General features: G+C 34.6%; 1 protein-coding gene across 2 annotated transcripts in view; it reads left to right on the top strand.

The window, feature by feature from the left end:
* The window catches only part of LOC149536081 (uncharacterized), a 57612-nt gene that overhangs the window by 1353 nt on the left and 34870 nt on the right, over positions 1–21389 (top strand). For both annotated transcript variants that reach the window (XM_089806656.1, XM_089806657.1), the window contains exons 2-3: positions 646–819; positions 948–1005. In XM_089806656.1, coding sequence (XP_089662782.1) covers positions 951–1005 — 55 coding nt within the window. In that variant the 5' untranslated portion in view covers positions 646–819; positions 948–950. The remainder of the gene's footprint in view (positions 1–645; positions 820–947; positions 1006–21389) is intronic.

Here is a 21389-nt window from a genome sequence, read left to right as displayed (position 1 = left end):
AATGCAATGATGTACTTTACTCACTATACCCTTTTAATTGCATCATTTGGGCTCTTGATTAATTGAATTGCAGTTCTTATTTTACTTTACTGTAGTTCCTGCTACCTAAAGCAGCCATATGTCTTTGTTAAGGTAAGCTTAATGGCTATCATTAGCCATCCATTTTCACAACATTTGATTTATTACAAGCAGCTAGTCTGTTACTTGTCAGCATCCTGATCTTCTTAGAATATATATATCATTGAGATTTAAGGTCAAACCCATGCAGTATAAATATTAAACTATCATCAGTGGAACTTGAAATTAAGAAACACTGCTTTATATAAAATCACTCTTGAGAGTGGATGATTTCACAGTGTCAAAATTTCTGTCTATTTTCATAGTAGCCTAACTCTGGTGCATATACAACTAATTCTATGCCCTAAAGGGTAAATGTACAATTCGGAGGGCATTCATAATTTAATTTTTGAGTCAGCAAATCAGGTGAAGTATTGAGAGAGATGAGCAGCAGCTAGTGCAAGCATACGTTACAACTAAAGAAGTATGCAGATGGTTTCAGCATGGTTTATTATAGGCAAAATAGTGTCGAGAAATTTTTGTGTCAATCTTGCTGTCATGCTAATCTGATTAGTTTCTCTTATGCAGAAACCATTTTACATGGTAATATTGGTCATACTAGTTCAACCATCAAAACCCTGTTATTTGTTGACCAAGAAACAAAGTGCACGCAACATAGAAGCTGGTCTAGATATTCTTGGAGAGCTCTTCAGTATGTTAGATTTAAATTTAAATCGGAGGAAGGTTTGATGATAAGCTTTGGTATGATAAGAGTCCTTCAAATTTGTGCAATTGATTTAAAACTCTTTGACTTTTATGTTGGATAATGAGTGGAGCTTTTATCCACCAATGGTTCAACCACTGCTTTAAAAACATATTTCTCTTAACAGGTGATGGAGAAAACTATATGTGTCTGCATGGGCTGCAGAAGAAAACAAAAGATACAAGGTAACTCTTATTAGTTGATTGGCTATTCCTAGGGGAACACCACTTGAAATGTCTCATGTTGGAGTGTTGCATTGTGTCTAAAATATTGTCCAAAAGTTTCTTGAATAGCGTCCTACATCGCCATCATATTGCTCCTTTGAAACTTGTCATCCTCCATCACAATGTGATGATATTTTCAAACTGCATGGAATGCTTAAATCTATCAATAGATCCTGTGTTTGTGGATGTGATCTGTTTCCTGCACAAAAAACATGCACTATTTTACAGCCTTCAATCCAACTACATCTAGGTATCTTTTTAGTTCCACTTTTTGATCAATCTCCTTACTATTTGAACTTAACACACCTGATCACTGCTGCATAGATGTTTTAGTATAGAACATAAGTTACAACTTACAGGTTTATGACATTTATGGTTTACCAGTACCAAGAAAATATGTCCACACGACCATCACACGTGTCAATGACATCATAACAGTGAAATTGAATTAGTTTTTCAGAAGAAAAATAATGACATACATGGGAAAAAGAGAACAATGGTCTCTAATTCATGGATAAGTCGATCAGTCTAAGCAGAAATTATAATTCCTCCATTCAACTGTTCTTTCTGTTAATGAAATATAGGTGAGATGAGTAAAGTACAAATCCATAAACATCTATACAATCCCAAAATAATTTGATATTATCTACTTTTGAGTGCCTAATATGTCACCCTATTATTTCTGAGTCTTCTTTTAAGAGGCCAATGTTTATTAGTGAATTGGGCTAAGCCTTGAGATTAGCATCAAGGCTTCACATGATCTTCAAAACTTTGCAGCACTTAAGGTTTTAACTTCATCAGGCTTTTGAGTTGGTTCTTAGACGTCTATTAAACTCTGATGCCCAGTTTTGAATCGGAGTTGGAATTCTAGAAATGTTTACAATAGTTTAAGTATATAATATTATGATTCAGATGTGTACAGCCCTCATTTACTAACAAGAACAAAAACAAAGCTTACAATGTTAGCATGTATTAAAAAATCTTCATTCACTCAGAGGTTTCCAAAAGCTTCCTTGCAAAGTCCATTTTGTGCACATTCTGCAATCATTTCATTTCATTCCTTTATATGATATCTCTTTTGAGGCATTCTGTCAGACAACTCAGGTACATTATTAACGATTCCACATTTTGCATGTAGTTTACAAGAGCCTTTCTAACTATAATATCTGACAATTTTTTTCCTAAATATTGCAACCATAGCATTCTATTAGACAACATCTCTTTTAGGCCTACGGTCAAACAGTTTACACGCCTTGTTTGGGCTTCCACCAGAGCATTTTCAACCATAATATTTTACAGATATCTACCTTCATTATGCATTGATGGATGCTGGTAAAGGTGGTTGAATCTGGCTTTACACCTGCCAATTGCATTTTCGTAAAAGTTTTTAAGGCTTATCCAACAGTTTCTTTCTTTTGTGCAAATTCTGCAATCATTGCAATGCATGGGACCACATTTTTTTTTTCAGGAACACTAACATGTTGTGCCTATGCTTTGATGGATGTTCATAGCCTGTTTTCAAAGCTTCCACTTTGATGCAAGCAGCAAAGATTTCAAAAGTTGTATGAATTCCTAATTTTAGACATTTTTTTGATTGGCTTCGTAGATAGTGAAAACAAGCAAGAGGTGAACATTTATGTAATTAAAAAAAATGTTTAAGCAAGGATCATGATGAAAATAATTAAGGTGTAATTGAATCATGCTAAATATATTTACAAGAAACATGCAACTTTTGAAGTCATAAAATTTAGAGAGAAACAACACATTTGAATATAATAATAGATGGTTGACATAGAAGAAGATGAGAAGTGGTAGAGGGAGAAACATTCTGCTATTTTAAAAATATGTAGAGGTGCCCTTTTAAACAAATTTTCGACGGGAATTGAAGGAAAATTTGGATCTTTTATTGAGAGAAGTTCTCAATTAATTAAATATCATTATATTTTACATGATAAGTAGGTATGCTTGTGTAAATGATAAGTGAGAACTTATTGATTGTCTCTATGAATCTTGTATTAGAATGTGAGGATGATGATATCCATGTTGTCATTTTTAATATTTGTCATTGATGTTAACATATTTATGCACTTTAAATGCTTAATTCTTATCTGTTTTGGTGGAAAATCTACTTTGCGTGCAACATGTAGTAGATTGTGGGTTTTGGATCGGTCTTATTTGGAGCTTGTAACTTATGTTTGGTCCCAACTACTTGTGTGCAACATGTTAAATATATCAATTGGTACCAACAATCTTGGAGTTGGAGTTGTGCTTTGAATTTCTTGAGGCACGTTGTATTGGTTGAGATGGCCATGTCTCGTTCCTTCACTCTACGAAAATATCTGCGTGTGACCTAGTTCAAATTTATTCTGCCTAACACTTTCGGGGAAAAATGCTGTATACGAGGAGAGAAGATTTCGAGTTGTTGAGAGATGGAATGCATGATGTTTGTATGCAAGCAATATGCAAAGTGAGTACAAATCTATGGAGACAATGTTTGTATGTTGTTGCATTCAGGAGCAGACAAAGTTGCAAAGTATTGGTGATTACATGTTCAATGGTGGAGTTAATTCTCATATCTTATATTTTGGCTATAAGCTTGATTGTATTAGCAATGAGCCTTTATTATATTCCTAGGTAATTATCCCAATCAGCAGTGAGCCAACAGACATTGAGTCAAACTGCAACAAGCAATACCAATAGTGAGCCTTTTGCAAAAATAACCTCAACAATTGTCATCCTAACAAGTGTTCATTTCATTGGAATTAGCTTCGTTGTGATTTTTCCCAGTTGGAGTTTCTATGTAAATATTGGTGTTCATTGTGTCGATGTTTTTAGACTTTCATATTTATATCTACTATGAATATTTTTTATTTGTACCAATAGATTAGAAGTTGTTTTTGCTGATTGATAAGTATTACAGACATAGAAAAAGTTTTATAAAGTGTGTACGCATAACTATTTTATCCTCAGTCTCAATTATTTGGCTTGTTCAACAATTGGTATCAGAGCTTGGTTTCTTGTTATAGAGCATAACCGCTCGAGGCCATATCTGGTGGCTCACAAATTGAACATTCCTATGTTTCATTTTTCCTACTTCAGTTCACGAAAAGATCAAATGAAAGGATGCATGGTATCAACTAGTTACAAGTATTGGAAAGAACAATTGGAACAATTGTTATGTTGTCATTGATGTCAAATCTTATTGGTAAGACAATTTGCTATTTAATTTGAGTGTCATATCTATTTGATTGAAGAAGAGGATTTGAGAAGTTGGTTATAACAAAAGTACCTAGAGGAAAGGTTGAAGTTATGAGAAGAGACTACAATGGACACTTGATTAGTTAGACCTTGACAAAATCAAGTGAATGTTTAATCATATTACAAGTAGAGAAGACAATTATACTAAAGCTTTGAAGAAGTGATCAAAGATAGATCAAATGCACAGGCTTGACCGATCAACAAAGCAAAAGATTAAGGAACTTGAAATACAAGTTGAGTGGTGCTAGTGTTGACTGAGGGCTAGTACAAACCGAGCATAATCAGTGTCAACCGAGCATCAGTATTGACCGAGTTACACAGTGATGACCTAGTGACAGAACACAGTGTTGGTCGATGAACAACATTTTAATAGTTTATGTGAAATTGTGATTTCCAGTTGACTAAGTTGATTTCTTGGAATATGGAAAGCGTGTTGAAGATAAGGATGGATGACCTGGATCATTTAATGCCAGGAAAGGATTAGGTAAGTGACCAAAAGAATGGATTCCAAGATAAGTTTCTAGAAAAGAAGAAGATAACCAAGAAGGTGGACAGATTCATTGTATTTTTTGAATCTAATTGTAAACCATAACATATACGGTGATGAGTAAAATGACAAAAGATCAGAATTACCTATTTAAGGAGGTAGCTAAAAGGGTTGGAACAGTGTGTTGATGCTATTGATTGGCGAATTTGAGCAGAAGGCTGAGAAGAGTTGAGAAAAGGAGAAATATGATTGCTTGAAGGATTGCCAAGTAAATTAGAGACTGAGATGACAGTGAAGGACAATTAGTGGATTAGCACAGGAGCTGAATAGAGATCCGAATTTGCAAAGTGAGTTGTACTATACAGATCAAAACCTACTGTTACTTTCTAACTATTGTATTAGTATTTGAAATCCTTTAATCAAGGTTGACCTAAACAAGCATATGTAAATCCTTTAATCAAGGTGGCACTCTAACGAAATGTTTTAAAGTCCTCTAACAAGGCCACATTTAACAGGGTGATTAAATCCTTTAATAAGGTCACATTTAACAGTGTGTTTTGTAAACCTTTCTTCAAAAGATTGATTAAGATTTGTGACATGTTACTGGTGGTTTTTTCCAAATTGGGTTTCTACATTAAATTCTAGTATCAAACTTGTGTGGATGTTTGTTGTGGCAATTTACTATTTATGTTTACATTCAAGAAGTCCGTTATATTTAGGATAGTAGGCTACTAGTTGATGTTACTGAAAGTTGACTATAGAGACCGAGCCATGGAATGTTAAGATATGAAGTAGTTTAAGTGTTTGATTGTTCAATTGGTACATTTGGACCTTAGATAACTGATTCACCCCCCCTTCCCCCTAGTTATTCTAAATATTCTAACAATTAGTATCAGAGCATTGGTGCCTGTAGAGAAAAGTTTGAAGGTGCTTAAAAGCTAAAGCTAAAGATATACAAAAAGGAGGTGCCAAGATTGAACAAGGAAAACTTCCTTGCATGACAAAGATTGACGAGGTTACATAAAGTTGGAATTGGTGATGCTGCACTAGATTTTGTGGACAATGCATATGTGGAGATAACAACATTCCCTCTAACCACTCAATAATTGAAAGAGAAGTAAGAACACAATCAAGCAATATTGGAGATTGCATCAGCTGTAAGCTATCCCAAGTTTGATCACATAAAGATTGCAAGAATGCAAATGAAATGTGGGATAAACTAAAGACCATTTATGGAGATGATAATGTCATGAGAGCCAAATTAGAAAGCTTGAGAGGAATATTTGATGAAATGAGAATGATAGAAGGTGAGAAAATAGTCTAGTACTATACAAGAATCAAAGAGGTTGTTAATGCTATTAGTGGTGCTAATGGAAAGATTGAAGATGAAATGGTAATAAGCAAGGTATTGAGAACTCTACTTCCTATTTATGCTATTAGGGTTCCTGCAATACAAGAAATGAGATGTACTTCAAGTAATGCTTTAACCCTAGAAGGTGTGATTGGTAGGCTTACTGCTTTTGAGATGTCTAATTTTGATAATTACACTCCTATTACTGTTGAATCTACTTTTAAATCACAACTGGTTCTTAGCAAGAAAGGAAACGGAAAATATGTGAAAAGTGACAGTAACACTTTTGATGATGAACTAGATGAACTTGAAGCACTGATGGTTGGAAGACTTTCAAGAGGCAAAGGAAAATACAAAGGTAAACTTTTTATAATGTGTTTTTCATGTAACAAAGTTGGTCATATTGCTGTAAGATGTCCTGACAAAGAATACAAGGATGAAAGAAAAGAAAACAAGTACAAAGGAAGAAGAGATGACCGAGACAACAGGAGAAATTTGGACTACCAAGACAAAGGTAAGAAATCTTGTTACATTGTTGAAGAAGAAACTAATACTGAATCTGAAAGTAATAATGAAGAAGTTGTCTATGTTGCTATGAAAGAAGATTCCGATGAAGATAAGAAAACTGCATTAATTTCTAATGTGAATAAAAGTGATAGGTGGATAATTGATAGTGGTTGTTCAAATCACATGATTGGTGATGGAAGTAAATTTGAGGACATTGAACCATACAAGGGTAGCTGTGTTAAATTTGGTAATGATGTACCATGTCTTGTGAAAGGTAAAGGGTCAATACAATTGACTGATAAAATCAAGTGTGACAATGTTTATTGGGTTGAAGGACTTAATTATAATCTGTTGAGTGTTTCACAATTAAACAAATCAGGATATAAAGTTGAATTCTATCACAGAAAGACCAAGATATTTGATGCTGATGGTAAACTAATTGGAAGTGGTGACCAAACAAGAGGTAACTTGTTCTACCTAGATTTATTCGATGAGACATGTTTGTTTCCACAATATGAGGATATATGGTTATGGCACAAGAGATTATGTCATGTAAACTTAAACAATTTGGTTAGCATTAGTAAAATGAAAAGAGTAAGAGGTTTTCCACAATTGAAGAAACCTGAGAATGCTATGTGCAAACAATGCCAACTGGGAAAAATGACAAAGTCAAGTTTCAAGAGCAAGGCATATTCATCTTGATATTTTGGAACTGGTTCATACTAACTTATGTGAACCTATTCATGTTCAACGCTATTGTGGAGACAAATATTTTATTTTATTTGTTGATGGCTACTCTAGAATGATGACTGTGATGTTTCTCAAAGAAAAATTTGATGCTTTTCAATTATAAGTGGTACTTGGCCAGAGTTGAAAAGGAGACAAGAAAGAGTCTGAAATGCTTGCGATCTGATAGAGGTGGAGAATTCATTGTTAATAAATTCAACATCCTCTGCAATGACAGAGGAATCAGAAGACAAATGTTAGCACCTAGGACCCCCTCAAAATGGAATAGCTGAAAGGAGAAACAGATCAATCATGGATTGTGGTAGAACATTGATGATGGAGAAGAAAGTATCACATAAATATTGGAGTGTTAGTGTAAATTATTAATTACTATTTACACTTTACTTAAGTTTACTTAGGTTAAATGCATTATTTTATTGGTTTTCATGTAGACACCTAGGAGTATGCGTAGTCATATGAGTTGTCTTGTTGACATTATAGGAGTTTGCATATTCAACTGAGTTGTCATGTAGACAACACAGTTGTTTGCACTCATAGCCATTGGAGACCATTTTTGCTTTACCTCTTGGAGGGCCACGATTTAGATCTGGAGTATTTGCAGTTATTGGGAGTGTCTAGAGCCAAAGCGGAGCTCACCATTGTGTCCAGAGTGTCGATTTGGTGAATTTTGACTATAAATTTGCCTACCCTAGGCTATAGTCAAATTTGAGACAAATTTTTTTTTGCAAACTGAAACTCGAAGGCCCGATTTGCGGAATTGGTATGATCTTTTCAGATCTGTATTTTTTATTTTCGTCTCTACATTTTTTCGGATCTGTGATTTTTTTCCAATTTTTTTTGGCCTATTAGGCCTGTAAAGGAGCATTTATTTCAGGCAAATCGGGTGATCAATTCTTGGTGCCCATTGCCGGAATTTCCACATAATCCGATACATATATCATACTTGGCAGAATATTCCACACATTCCGGCAGACTTCATACAAATCGACATATTAAACTGGAGTTAATAATCGACAACCGGCAACCTGGCGATGGCTTCCATCAAACCCACAGCGGATCAAAGTCCTAGCGGCCTTTAAGCCACGTTACCATTAGCGGGCTTCGATATTTATTTGCTGCAGCTCCCTTTTGTTTGGTGCATGTGGGATTAATCCCACACCGCACCCGCCGACGAAACCTACTGGCTTCAATCTCCATCGGCGACAACAACTTTCGGCAACTTCGACTCTCGCCGGCCCCTCCTTCAATGACGCCAACCACATTAGCTTCTTGCCAACCACTGTAGGCTCCAACGTCCACGTGACATGTCCTTTGACACATCGGCTCCAGCTCAGCCTACATGTGTTTGCCACATAACTCGCCACCTCAATCGTCGTACGAGCCACATCAGCAACCACGTATTGCCACGAGTTTTCCATGTTAGCAAGCCACATCGACGTCTGTACAACCACGTCACCCTCACAGTCAGCTGTACATATTTGCACAGTCAGCTGACACGTCATCATCCGTACTACCATGTAAGCTAGAGGGCTATTTTTCGTTGATGTCATCATTTCAATATCCTAAATTTGACAGTCGTTTGATCATCCCTAGTAGGCCAAATTGCACTGCTGTGACGACCATTTAGACGTCAAATTTAACCTAGCAGTTTTCTAACGTCATCAGGGCAAACCCCTCACCATATGCAGTTTTGATTTGACAGTCCAACTTCGGGAGGCCATATCTCAGTCATCTAGACTCTAAATTAGATGTAATTTATTTTGATTTTGGCTAGAATTTCTTGAATTTTTTAGTGGTGCAATTATTTTTTGGTTTTGGTGCACGGATTTGTTAGAGAATTGAGTTTTTGGGACTGTATTTGTCCAATCTTGCATTTTGTACCTGTGCAATCAATTATTCATTTTCATATTGTTATTATGATCATACATTGTTGGTCCATATTGTGCTAAGTTCTTGAGCTTCTTGATCTTGGTGTCATTTTGCCCTAAGGCAAATTCTTACAGAGAGAAGCTATAAGTACAACTGTTTATACTTTAAACAGAGTGCAAGTCAAGAAAGGTACAAATCTTACATCTTTTGAATTATGGTATTGGTATGCTCCTAATGTAAAGTATTTTAAAGTTCTTGGAAGCAAATGTTACATACTAAAAGATAATAGAAATGGAAAATTTGATGCTAAAAGTGATGAAGGCATATTCTTAGGTTATTCCACTAAGAGAAAAACTTATAAGTGTTTGAACTCTTAACATTAACAAAATTGTGGAAAGTGCAAATGTGAAAGTGGATGAATATGCAAAAAAGAATGAAGTTGAATGCAAGACAGAACCTAAAGACTACAATACATTCATATATGTGAATGATAGTGCTCCTTGCACCCCACCTGTGCAAGCAGAACAAAGCTGCAAACTATAACAAACTGGAAATGCCGAGTTGCAACAACCAGATGCCGAGCAACAGATTGTAGGTGTCGAGCAACAACAAAGTGGTGCCGAGTCACATAGAGAAGGAACTGAACATTAGGAAGACAATCTTGAGCATGCAGAACATGAACTAGAACTTGAACAAGAAAGAGAAAATGAGTTTGAAATCATTTTTCAAGATGAACTTGTAGAAGAAGAAAGAAGAAAATACCCTGTACTAACAAAATATGTGAGAAGACATCATACACTTGAGCAAATCATTGGAGATAAAGAAACTGGTGTTATGACAAGGAAAATACTCAAAAGTGATGCATGTTTACTTTGTGGGATTGAACCCAAATCAGTGAAAGATGCTTTAGAGAATGAGGATTGGATACAAGCAATGAATGAAGAAATTGAACAGATTGAATAGAATAAAAAATGGACATTGGTATCTAGACCTAAAGAGAAAAATGTTATTGGAACAAAGTGGGTATTCAAGAATAAGCTGAATGAAAATGGTGAAGTCACAAGGAACAAGGCTAGACTGGTATACAAAGGATATGCACAAGAAGAAGGTATTGACTATGGGAGACATTTGCCCCTGTTGCAAGACTACGAGTCAAAACACTACTTTATATTCTGCTTATAAAGGATTTAAGGTATATCGAATGGATGTCAAATCTGCATTTCTAAATGGGATACTTGAAAAAGTGTACATAGAACAGCCAGTAGATTTTGTTGATCCTAGCAAGAAGAATATGGTGTGCAAGCTACACAAGGCTCTATATGGTTTGAAACAAGCTCCTAGAGCATGGTATGAAAGACTACATAACTATTTGGTGAAGATTGGATTTGAAAGAATCAATGATAACAATAATCTGTATTTGAAGACTGGTGAGAACAATGAGGTATTGTTATCTGAAATTTTTGTTGATGATATCTTATTTGGTTGAAAAGAAGCATTATGCAAATCATTTGCTGATGAGATGGAGTTTGAAATGTCAATGTTTGGTGAGATAAAAATCTTTGTTGGATTACAAGTATATCAAATGAAGCAAGGCATTTTCATTACTCAATCCAAGTACATCAAGGAGATACTACAAACTTTCGGAATGCAAGATTCAAGACCATTTATTGCACCTATAGTCACATGCCATAAGTTATCTAAGAATGATGATTCTACTGATGTGAACTAGACATTGTTCAATGATTGGAAAACTACAATGTGTTGTTCACAACAAACTTGATATTTCATTAGCAGTTGAGATAGTTGCAAGATTTTTTTCAAGTCCTAAGGAGAATCACATGATGAGAGTGAAAAGGACATTGAGATATCTGAAAGGCACAGAAGACTATGGATTGTATTACAAGAAGAATGACAAGGTTGAACAAAAAGTACTTACCAACTCAAATTGGGCAAGAAATGTTGATGACAGAAAAAACACAAGGGGAGGTGCATTCTTTCTACGTAAGAGACTAATTTCTTGGACAAGCTAGAAACAAAACTGCATTTCTCAATCAACATCTGAAGCTGAATATGTGGCAGCAGTAGTAAATTGTTCAAATATCATTTGAATCAAGCAATTGTTAAAACGTATGAAAGAAGAGATTACTGACCCAGTTGTTATCTATTGTGATAACATTAGTGCTATTAACATATCAAAGAATCCTGTAATGCACACAAAGACTAAGCATATTGCTATCAAGTATCATTACTTGAGAGAGCTAGTTCAAGAGAAAGAAGTGAAATTGGAGTATGTGAACACTAAAAAACAAATAACTAATATATTCACTAAAACTTTACCTAAAGATGCTCACGAATATCTAAGAGGTAAACTAAGGGCGACTCCCCTAGACAAGGCTATTTAAGCTGAAATGGTGCATTGCATCAAATGTGTTGATTAGAATATCTTACAAATTGATGTAGACGGTCCTAATATAGGAGTTGCCTAAGGTAGTAATGAGGAAGGACAAAATATTGTATCAGTCATACATAGAGGACTGATGAAGAATTTAGTACTGACATGAAGATATCTACATGGAAAAGATGCATGAGTTAACCTGTCTTTGGTATTAGTGTCAAAGAGGGAGAGATTATCGAGAGAGAGAAGATGAGACTACCATGAAATTTGATGTTGGGAGAAGATGTAATTCAGAAGGAGAGTATGCGAGTTATTGATAAGCCATACATGATTGAGTCAACAAGAGGATATGAGGTGTTGTTACAAAGAAATCTAAAGATAGTGGATATACATCAAAAAGGGAGTTCATATCTTATGTGGGATACATGGATGAGAATCAGAATGAAACTAAGGATATTACTAAAGATCTGAACTTGAACATAGAGGGAGTTTGCTCAAGACAATACATGTTTTGGATTGCATGGTAACTAGAGGTGTTGCCATCAATGCGAAAGAGAGATTGTTGGAAACTACAATTGGAACAATTGTTATGTTGTCATTGATGTCAAATCTTATTGGTAAGATAATTTGCTATCTAATTTGAGTGTTATATCTATTTGATTGATGAAGAGAATTCGAGAAGCTAGTCATAACAAAAGTACCTAGAGGAAAGGTTGAAGTTATGAGAAGAGACTACAATCGACACTTGATTAGTTAGACTTTGACAAAATAAAGTGACTGTTTAGTCATATTATAAGTAGAGAAGACAATTATACTAAAGCTTTGAAGAAGTGATCAAAGATAGATCAAATGCATAGGGCTTGATCGAATAATAAAGCAAAAGATTAAGGAACTTGAAATACATGCCGAGTGATACTAGTGTCGATCGAGCGCTAGTACAAGTCGAGTAGAATTAGTGTCGACCGAGCATCATTATTGACTGAGTTTCTGTATATGTACCAAGTAGAAGATTTAGTAGCGATTGAGTTACACAGCGATGACGAAGTGACAAAACGCAATGTTGGCCGAGGAACAATATTTTGATAGTTTATGAGAAATCATGATTTCTAGCTGACTAGGTTGATTTCTTGGAATATGGAAAGCATGTTGAAGATAAGGATGGATGACCTGGATCATTTAATGCCAGGAAAGGATTAGGTAAGTGATCAAAAGAATGGATTCCAAGAGAAGTTTCTAGAAAAGAAGAAGATAACCAAGAAGGTGGACAGATTCATTGTATGTGTTGAATCTAATTGTAAACCTTAAGATCTATGGTGATGAGTAAAACGACAAAAGATCAGAATTACCTATTTAAGGAGGTATAAGGGCCAAGTTTAAAATGTAAGAGAGAGTGTGAGTGCAAGTGCTGGTGAAGACCTAAAAGGGTTGGAATAGTGTGTTGATGCTATTGATTGGCAAATTTGAGCAGAAGGCTGAGAAGAGTTGAGAAGAGGAGAAGTATGATTGCTTGAGGGATTGCCAAGCGAATTAGAGATTGAGATGACAATGAAGGACAGTCAATGGATTAGCATGGGAGCCGAATAGAGATCTGAGTTTGCAAAGTGAGTTGTACTATACAGATCAAAACCTGCTGTTACTTTCTAACTATTGTATTAGTATTTGAAATTCTTTAATCTAGGGTTGACCTAACAGTTATATGTAAATCCTTTAATCAAGGTGGCATTCTAATGGAATGTTCTAAAGTCCTCTAACAAGGCCACTTTTAACAAGGTGATTAAATCCTTTAACAAGGTCATTATTAACAATGTGTTTTGTAAACCTTTAACATGGTTCGCACTAACAGAGCTCACTTCAGAAGAGTGAAAAGATTGGTGACATGTTACTGGTGATTTTTTCGAAATTGGGTTTCTATATTAAATCCTAGTGTCAAACTTGTGTGGATGTTATTTGTGGTGATTTACTATTTATGTTTACATTCTGTGAGTTTGTTATATTTAGGATAGTGGACTGTTGGTTGATGTCAATAAAAAAGTTGAGTATAGAGACCGAGCTATAGAATCTTAAGATCTGAAGTAGTTTAAGTGTTTGATTGTTCAATTGGTACATTTGGACCTTGGATAACTGATTCACCCCCCCTCTCAGTTATTCTAAACATTCTAACAAGAAGACTAGGTGGCCTGTGGAGACAAAGTATGTATTTCCTTAGAATGGGCTTCAAACTCAAGATGATATTTCAGCATATGAGGACAATGAGAAGGTAAGTTGTGCTATTGCTAGTGCTTTATCTAAGGCATAATTAACTAAAGTTATTTATTTGAAAATTCCTTAGGAAATTTGGAGAAAGTGGAAAGAGATCTATGAATGAAATGATAGGGATAAATTAGAAGTTGACAACTAGAGAATCTAAGAATGAAATAAGATGAAGACATTAAAAGCTACTTTCAGAGAGTTGAGAATGTATTAAACAAAGTCAAGAGCAAAGGAGGCACCATTACTAGTGAAGATTTTATGGATAATATTTTGATAACATTACTTGATAGTTATAGTGTCAAGATCTCAACAACACAAGAGGTTTATGATTTGAAGAAGTTCACTAAAGAGTAGTTGTTGGGAACTTCAACCGCATTTTTGCTTAGGAAGTTTGGAAGAGACGAGCAGATTCGAGACAACTTTCAAGGCGACTAAATTAGAAGAACCTGACTAAATGATGGATCAGATGAATTAGATGTAAACTTTGCAAGAAGACTGAAGAAAGGTACTGATGAATACAAAGGTGTTACCCTTGAAATGTTTGAGATGCAAGATTGGTCATTTGGCTACTAGATGTTGACACAAGTTTAAAAGATTCAACAAGAAAGCTTATTATGATAATGAAGATGGTAGACGTTCAAAAGATAAGTCAGAAAGAGAAGATTACTTGTTTTATGCTTGAAGAAAAGAGAAATCAGAGATTGACATTTCTAACATCTGTGTTGAAATTGATGTGCATGTTGAAATTGATTTATATTTTAGAAAAACAAAAATATATGGTTAATAGATAGTGGTTGTTCTCGTCATATGACTAGAGATAAAAACAAGTTCAGAAAACTTGAACATTATGATGGTAGTCCTATTAGATTTGGTGATGATATGGCAACATATTGTTGGTAAAGGATCAAATACTTTTTCTAGGAAGAGTAACATTGGCAATGTCTATTATAGTAGCAACAATTTCTGGAAGTGATTGTTGGACTAACCGCCAGCCTTCCCCTTCGGGATTCATGACATGGCTTAACTGCCCCCTGTGTTCTATAAGTCTAGTGGTTGTATCGGGCATTAACAGGTCGATCTTTTGGTGCAACGACAACTCTAGCTTGTAACAAGTGGTATCAAAGCTTGGTCACAAGTTCGAAGCTCCTCGGGTAACACTGAAGGAGGAATTGTTGGACTAATCGCCAGCCTTCCCCATCGGGATTCATGACATGGCTTAACCGCTTGTAACAGCGATTGTGTTGATGCTAAAAATTCCAACACAATCACTTCCAGAAATTGTTGCTACTATATGATGGATTGTGGAAAATTGATGTCTTTAAGGTCTATTATGTGAAGCGTTTATGTCACAATTTCTTGATTGTTGGGAAGATTTGTGAAAATGGCTATGATGTTGTGTATATGAATGAAGGATGTGAGATCACAAAGAGATCTAGAGCAGTGATCGCAATTGGGAAAAGAATTGGAAGAAATATGTACCAATTTGAAGGAGCTACTGAAGGGTGTTTTCTATCTTAGATTGATGACAATTGGCTTTGGCATAAAAGGATGTGTCACTTCAATTTTGAGAATCTAGTAAGAATAAGTTCATCATATATAATAAAAGATTTATCAAGATTGAGAAAACTAGACAATATTATATGCAAAGAATGTCAGAAAGGATTTCAAAAGAGAGAATCATTAAAGGAAGAAGATCATTCATCTACCAATTTACTAGAACTTGTGTATACTGACATGAGAGATATATTCTCTTTATTGATGATTATTCAAGATATACTTGGGTAGCATTTCTAACTGAAAAAATCAAAGGCTTTTGAGAAGTTCAAGATATTCAAGGCTAGAGTTGAAAATGAATGCGATAGAAAGATAAAATGTTTGAAATCTAACCAAGGCAGAGAATTTACTTTTGGTGAATTTGAAGAGTATTTTGAGAAACATGGGCATTAAGAGACAATTTTCTACAACTAGAACACTACAACAAAGTGCTGTTGTAGAAAGGATGAATCAGACAATACATGTTGTAGAAAGGACATTGATTAAAAGAAGCAAATCTACTAGAAGTATCTTGGAGAGAGTGTGTACACACTGCTACATGCACACTAAACAGAGTGTTGTACAAAAAGAAATATGAAAGACTTCATATGAATTATGGCTTCGGAGAGCACCTATAACAAAATACTTCAAAATCTTTGAAAGCAAGTGTTACATTTGGAGAGATGAAGATAACCCATGCAAGTGTGACAACAAAGCTGATGAAGGAATATTTTTGGGATATTCCACCAAGAGCAAAGTCTATCGATGTTACAATAAGACACTGAACATGATTGGTGAAAGTGCAAATGTGAGGGTTAGTGAAGACTTTCAAAAAGCACTCGAGAAAGTCTTTGATTATGAATTTGATGCAGAAGACAAAGAAAAGAATGACGAGAGGAGGAAACAAGACAAACTCCAACATCTACAACTAAAAAACCAAGGTACGTTCAAAAAAATCATTGAGAAAATCAGAAACCAAATTATTGGTAATAAGAAACAGAGTAGTCACTACAAGTAGAGTAATACAAGAGCAGGTTTCGCCATGTCTAATATAAAAAATTGAGTCTAACTTAAAAGAAGCATGCAATGATCAAACTTGGTGTTACATCCCAATTTTTGACCTAACTTAAAATATAGCCGTTGTGGTTCACATGAAGTCAGTTGACAGTTAAATTTGTTATAATCCTGCGAAATGGTAAGATGGGTAGTCATTATACTTTCATGTGAAGATAACATGCTAGTTGATTATTTATCACGAATTCTTGGAATTGAATAGGCGGATGATTATTTATGATTAAATAACTTGTTATGGTAATATGGTTTAATTGCGGAGAATTTCCTTGTAGGTAGCATGTCGAAGGGGGGAAACATTGTCAGAAAAGAATTGGGCACAGGAGCATCACCATCAGTGGGCAAATGGGTTGAGAACGTAGCGACTTGAACATCAGGATACAATCAATGGAACCGCATGAGCTTTTAAATAAATAATCTAAAAAACATAAAATAATATAATTAAAATTTAAAATGTACCTCAAAGGAATTTAAATGATCTTTTACTATATTATTATAATATATGTATATACATACATATAGATATAAAAATGAAATGGCACCATTATATTATAATAATATAATAAAATGATGTCACCACATTAATATATTTACATGAACGTATGTAAATATAAATTATAACAATAATCGAATTATAACTTTCCAACTTTTCTTCCATCCTTTTTATTTTTCTTCTTGATTGTAATCGATTAAACACTTTGCAAAATAAATTGACAAATGATCTTTTAAGTTACGGAAGCCAAGAAGTCATGATTATTCTTTTTAATTTGGAGCTGTGTAGAGGCGGACATCTTTTTAAATACACCCGACTGCCTTGTTGTGCTACGATATTATTCAGTAAAAACTTTTCGCCCTTTCCATACACTTGACTATCATAATCAAGTTCGGCTCCTTTTTAAACCCGACTCCTCCCTTATTCTGTTATTTTATCAATGCTCAAAGTCCCGACTTTATACAACCATCGAATGTCTGCTAGACACAAGATTTTTTGCAAGTGTTATCGTCCTTGTATTAGCTGCTGTACGTTTTTCTCTTTGCTGAAGTTGAAGCCGCCTCTATACATTGTGAAATCATTTGAAGGAAAGAAGATATCCAGCGTCTAGCAAAGGCTCTGGCATTTCCAAATTTATATTAGGTCATGTGTTAATCATTCCAGATTGTGTTATTCCAATGTTTTAAATTGATTTCCATAGAGGCCAGCTAGGCTCAGAGACTTCGTCACTTTTCAGATTTCACTCATGTTACGTTATTAGCCTTGTTGAATGTTCCATGTCAATTGTTATTGATTTATTTTAACTTTCATAACAACCAGAATCATCATAGATAAAGTCGAATGGAACCTCTTAAGAGAGAGTTTTCTAAATGCAATAAAATTGAATGAAATATTCTGTTTGGAAATCAAAATTCAATAATATTTTCAACTGGTCTCAAGAACATATTCTTCCAAGTCACAATTTGTGATAAGAATTACTAGCCAATGAATCCTTGTAGAATTTATGCATAGAGCAGATTGCTCAAAAGTTCTAAACACCAAGGACTCACTGGCTGTATAGCCATGTAAATGTGAAGAGGTGAGATGAAACCTGCAAGAACACAGAAGTGGAAATCAGATATGATTAAATAAATTAAATAATCTTACTTAATAGCTCATACTTAATAATGTTTATTGTATTCTCCTGCTACCAAGTCAAGTGGTGTAATTAGATACTAGGATGCTCAGTGGATGACAAGATGTTCCATGTGTATTTTGGGTAGGGAGGGCCTTTCTCGTTAGAGATTGTGTGGGGATAAGTTATGGTCCAAGGTTGGGTGGTTAAGCCTCTGACAATGTTTCCCCGCACCACAAGATGTCAGACATGCATCAGATAAAGATAAGCTATGCATTCAAACGTTTGTTGGAAACATGTATTTTTACTTTTATGATGTATATTCAAGTAGAAGGTAAGATTAATTGAGTTGTATCATCGTTACAGTTATTTCTTTAAATGAAAGCAACTCTTATCGTCAATATAATTGGCAACCAGTTAGATCGATTCATCTTTTAACTGAATGTGGAATATATTTATTTGCAAGAGATAGATTTATTTGATGGATTGTTAGTTCAGTCTTTCATTTATAAGAATGATGATTATGAGCATATCTTCTAATCTTATGTTATTGCCACAGTTAAGCAATCAAAAGGAAATGAATGGTATAGTGGTATTGATGCCCTAAATGATACAGTGGTATCTGAAGCCCTAAATGATACAGTAGTATCTGATGCCCTAAATGATCCAATGGTAATTGATGCCCTAATTGATATAGTGGTATCTGAAGCCCTAAATGATACAGTGGTATCTTATGCCCTAATTGATATAGTGGTATGTGATGCCTTAAATGATATAATGGTATTTGATGGTAATCGTCATTTGATTTTGATATAGTGGTATTTAATGGTAATCATCATTTGATTTTGATATAGTGTTATTTGATGGTAATCGTCAATTGATCCTAAGTGATATTTGTGGATTAATTTTGCTGATTGCAGAAGCATCCCTACTTTGATTTTAGGTTCGAATTCCATGGTATGTAGAATTTAAATTTCCATAGTAAATTCATTGATGGTGTTTTCAGATGTTAGTTATTAGTTTTCTGTTTAAGTATTTATAACTGTTAATCTCATTCACATGAACCTAACTGATATAACTGTCTTCCTATGAAAATGAAGTAATAACTGTATTTCTTTGATATGATATTTCTTAATTAAGACCAGGGAAAACAAGATGTTACACTTGGGTTAAAGAAATGAAAGAAGAACTTGCTATGTTTAATTTAAAAAAACTAAGTCTAACTTAAAAGAAGCATGCAATATCAAACTTGGGTTAAAGAAATGAAAGAAGAACTTGACTAGATTGAGAAGAATCAAACATGAGAATTTGTACCTAGACCGACAAACAAAAATGTAATTGGTAAAAAATGGGTGTACTGAAATAAGCTGGATGAGAATGGTATAGTGCTAAAGAACAAAACACGATTAGTATGCAAGGGCTACTGTCAGTTTGAAGGAATAATTTGGATAAAGTTTATGCCCTTATTGCTTAGATGGAGGTGATTAAAATGTTCTTGCCCTTTGCAACATATAAGAATTTCAAGGTCTATCAAAAATTACTGAAGATATACAAAAGGAATTTGAGATGTAAATGATTGGTGACTTGAATTTCTTTCTTTGATTGCAAGTGAATCAAAATAGTAAAAGATTTTTTATTTCACAATCCAAGTATGTGAAGGAGTTGTTGAAGAAGTTCGGTTTGGAAAACTCTAAATTAGTATGCACTCCTATTGTTACTGGTTGTAAGATGTGACTAAAGAGGATGAGTCACTGAAAGAAAATGCAAGCAAGTGTAGATCAATGATGGGGGTTTGTTATATCTACCTGCTACTAGACCATATATCATGTATGTAGATGTTATGGTAGTTAGATTTCAGCAAGAATCAAAAGAATCACATGTTATGACAATAAAGAGGATTTTTAGATACTTAAAAGGAACATAAGAATTTGTATTATGGTATCCAAAGTGCCTAGATTTCATGCTAATAGCATATACAAAAGGTTGCTTGGATAACCAAAGGAGTACTAGTGGAAAATTTATTTTTCTGGCTCTTGGTTAGTTGCTTGGTCAAGCAAGAAGTAAGATTTTGTAACATTATCAACTATTGAATTAGAGTATATTGCAACATCCTCCTATTTTGCCCATTTATAATGGATGAAACAAACTTTGAAGGATATGGGAATCAATTTTGGTGAAAGGAGCAAATTGCAAACATATTTGTCAAACCTTTGTGCAAGGATACTTTTGAGTATCTCAGGGGGAAGTTGGGTGTGTTCTGCCACTTCTTAATGCTTACTAAATGCACTAGTGTGTGCATTGGTCTAGTGATTTGTATGTCTATTCTTTTCTGGATCAATGCTTGGCAGCTTTCTCTCAAGGGGAGCTGAGTATGTTAGTAAGGAGTTCTTGGTCCTTTGTCATTGATGTCAAAGGCAGAGAAGTTTTGTATGCTTTATTATTGATGAGTGTTTCCTTTGATGACAAAAGGGGACATTGCTATAAAGCAAGGTTTATGCTATCCATGTTGTCATTAATGTTTGTTATTGATGTCAACATATTCATTCACATTTTAACTTTTGGTCTATTGGTTGTTGTGTACCAATAGGTTTGGTGTTTTGGTTGATGTGCACAAATAGCTTGTAAGTGTTCGCCATAGTAACACAGGGACGCATCCCCGACATTTTTTGCCCGCCACAATCGAGACAGGGATGCATCTAGGACGGGAGCACGACATTATCGCATCCTCAACAATGCCACCATTGCACTGCCGGTAGGGGATGTCCCTGCGTCCTTGTTGGGGATGATCGACCGTCCCCCGTTTTGGGACCCAAATAAATTAAAAGGTTTTAATATATTGTTTTTTATTGTTTTCTAACCTTAGGGTATGTGGGGTCCATTTAGAGGTTTAAAGCCCATTAATTCTCTATTTTCTCATTTCTTCATTTCATGGTTTTCCAATTTTTGCAACAATAGTAAGAAGAAGAGTGAAGAGCTCATAAAAGGGTGATTATTTGAGTGAAGAGATTGTGTGGAAGGCAAAGAGGAGTACAAGGAGCAAGAAGAAGAGAAGCGAGATTTTTTAGCTTGTTCAAGAGATTTTTGAAGCAAAAGGTAGGGTTTTTCATGGTTTTTAAATTTTATTTTCTGATTTCAAGCCAAAATCATTGTTTTTTGTTTCTAGTTTGTAGTTTTTAGTTCTTAGTTGAATATCATTTCTAGATTTTAATAGAGGTTTCTTGTTTCATTTCCAAACTTTTTACTTCAATTTTAATTTAAAAAATTGTGATT

This window comes from Cupressus sempervirens, chromosome 10 (genome assembly GCF_028749045.1).
Source record: "Cupressus sempervirens isolate cs-2001-9-10 chromosome 10, ASM2874904v1, whole genome shotgun sequence".
NCBI lineage: Eukaryota > Viridiplantae > Streptophyta > Pinopsida > Cupressales > Cupressaceae > Cupressus > Cupressus sempervirens.
Note: the sequence above shows the minus strand (reverse complement) of the source record. Positions and strands in the feature narration are given on the sequence as shown.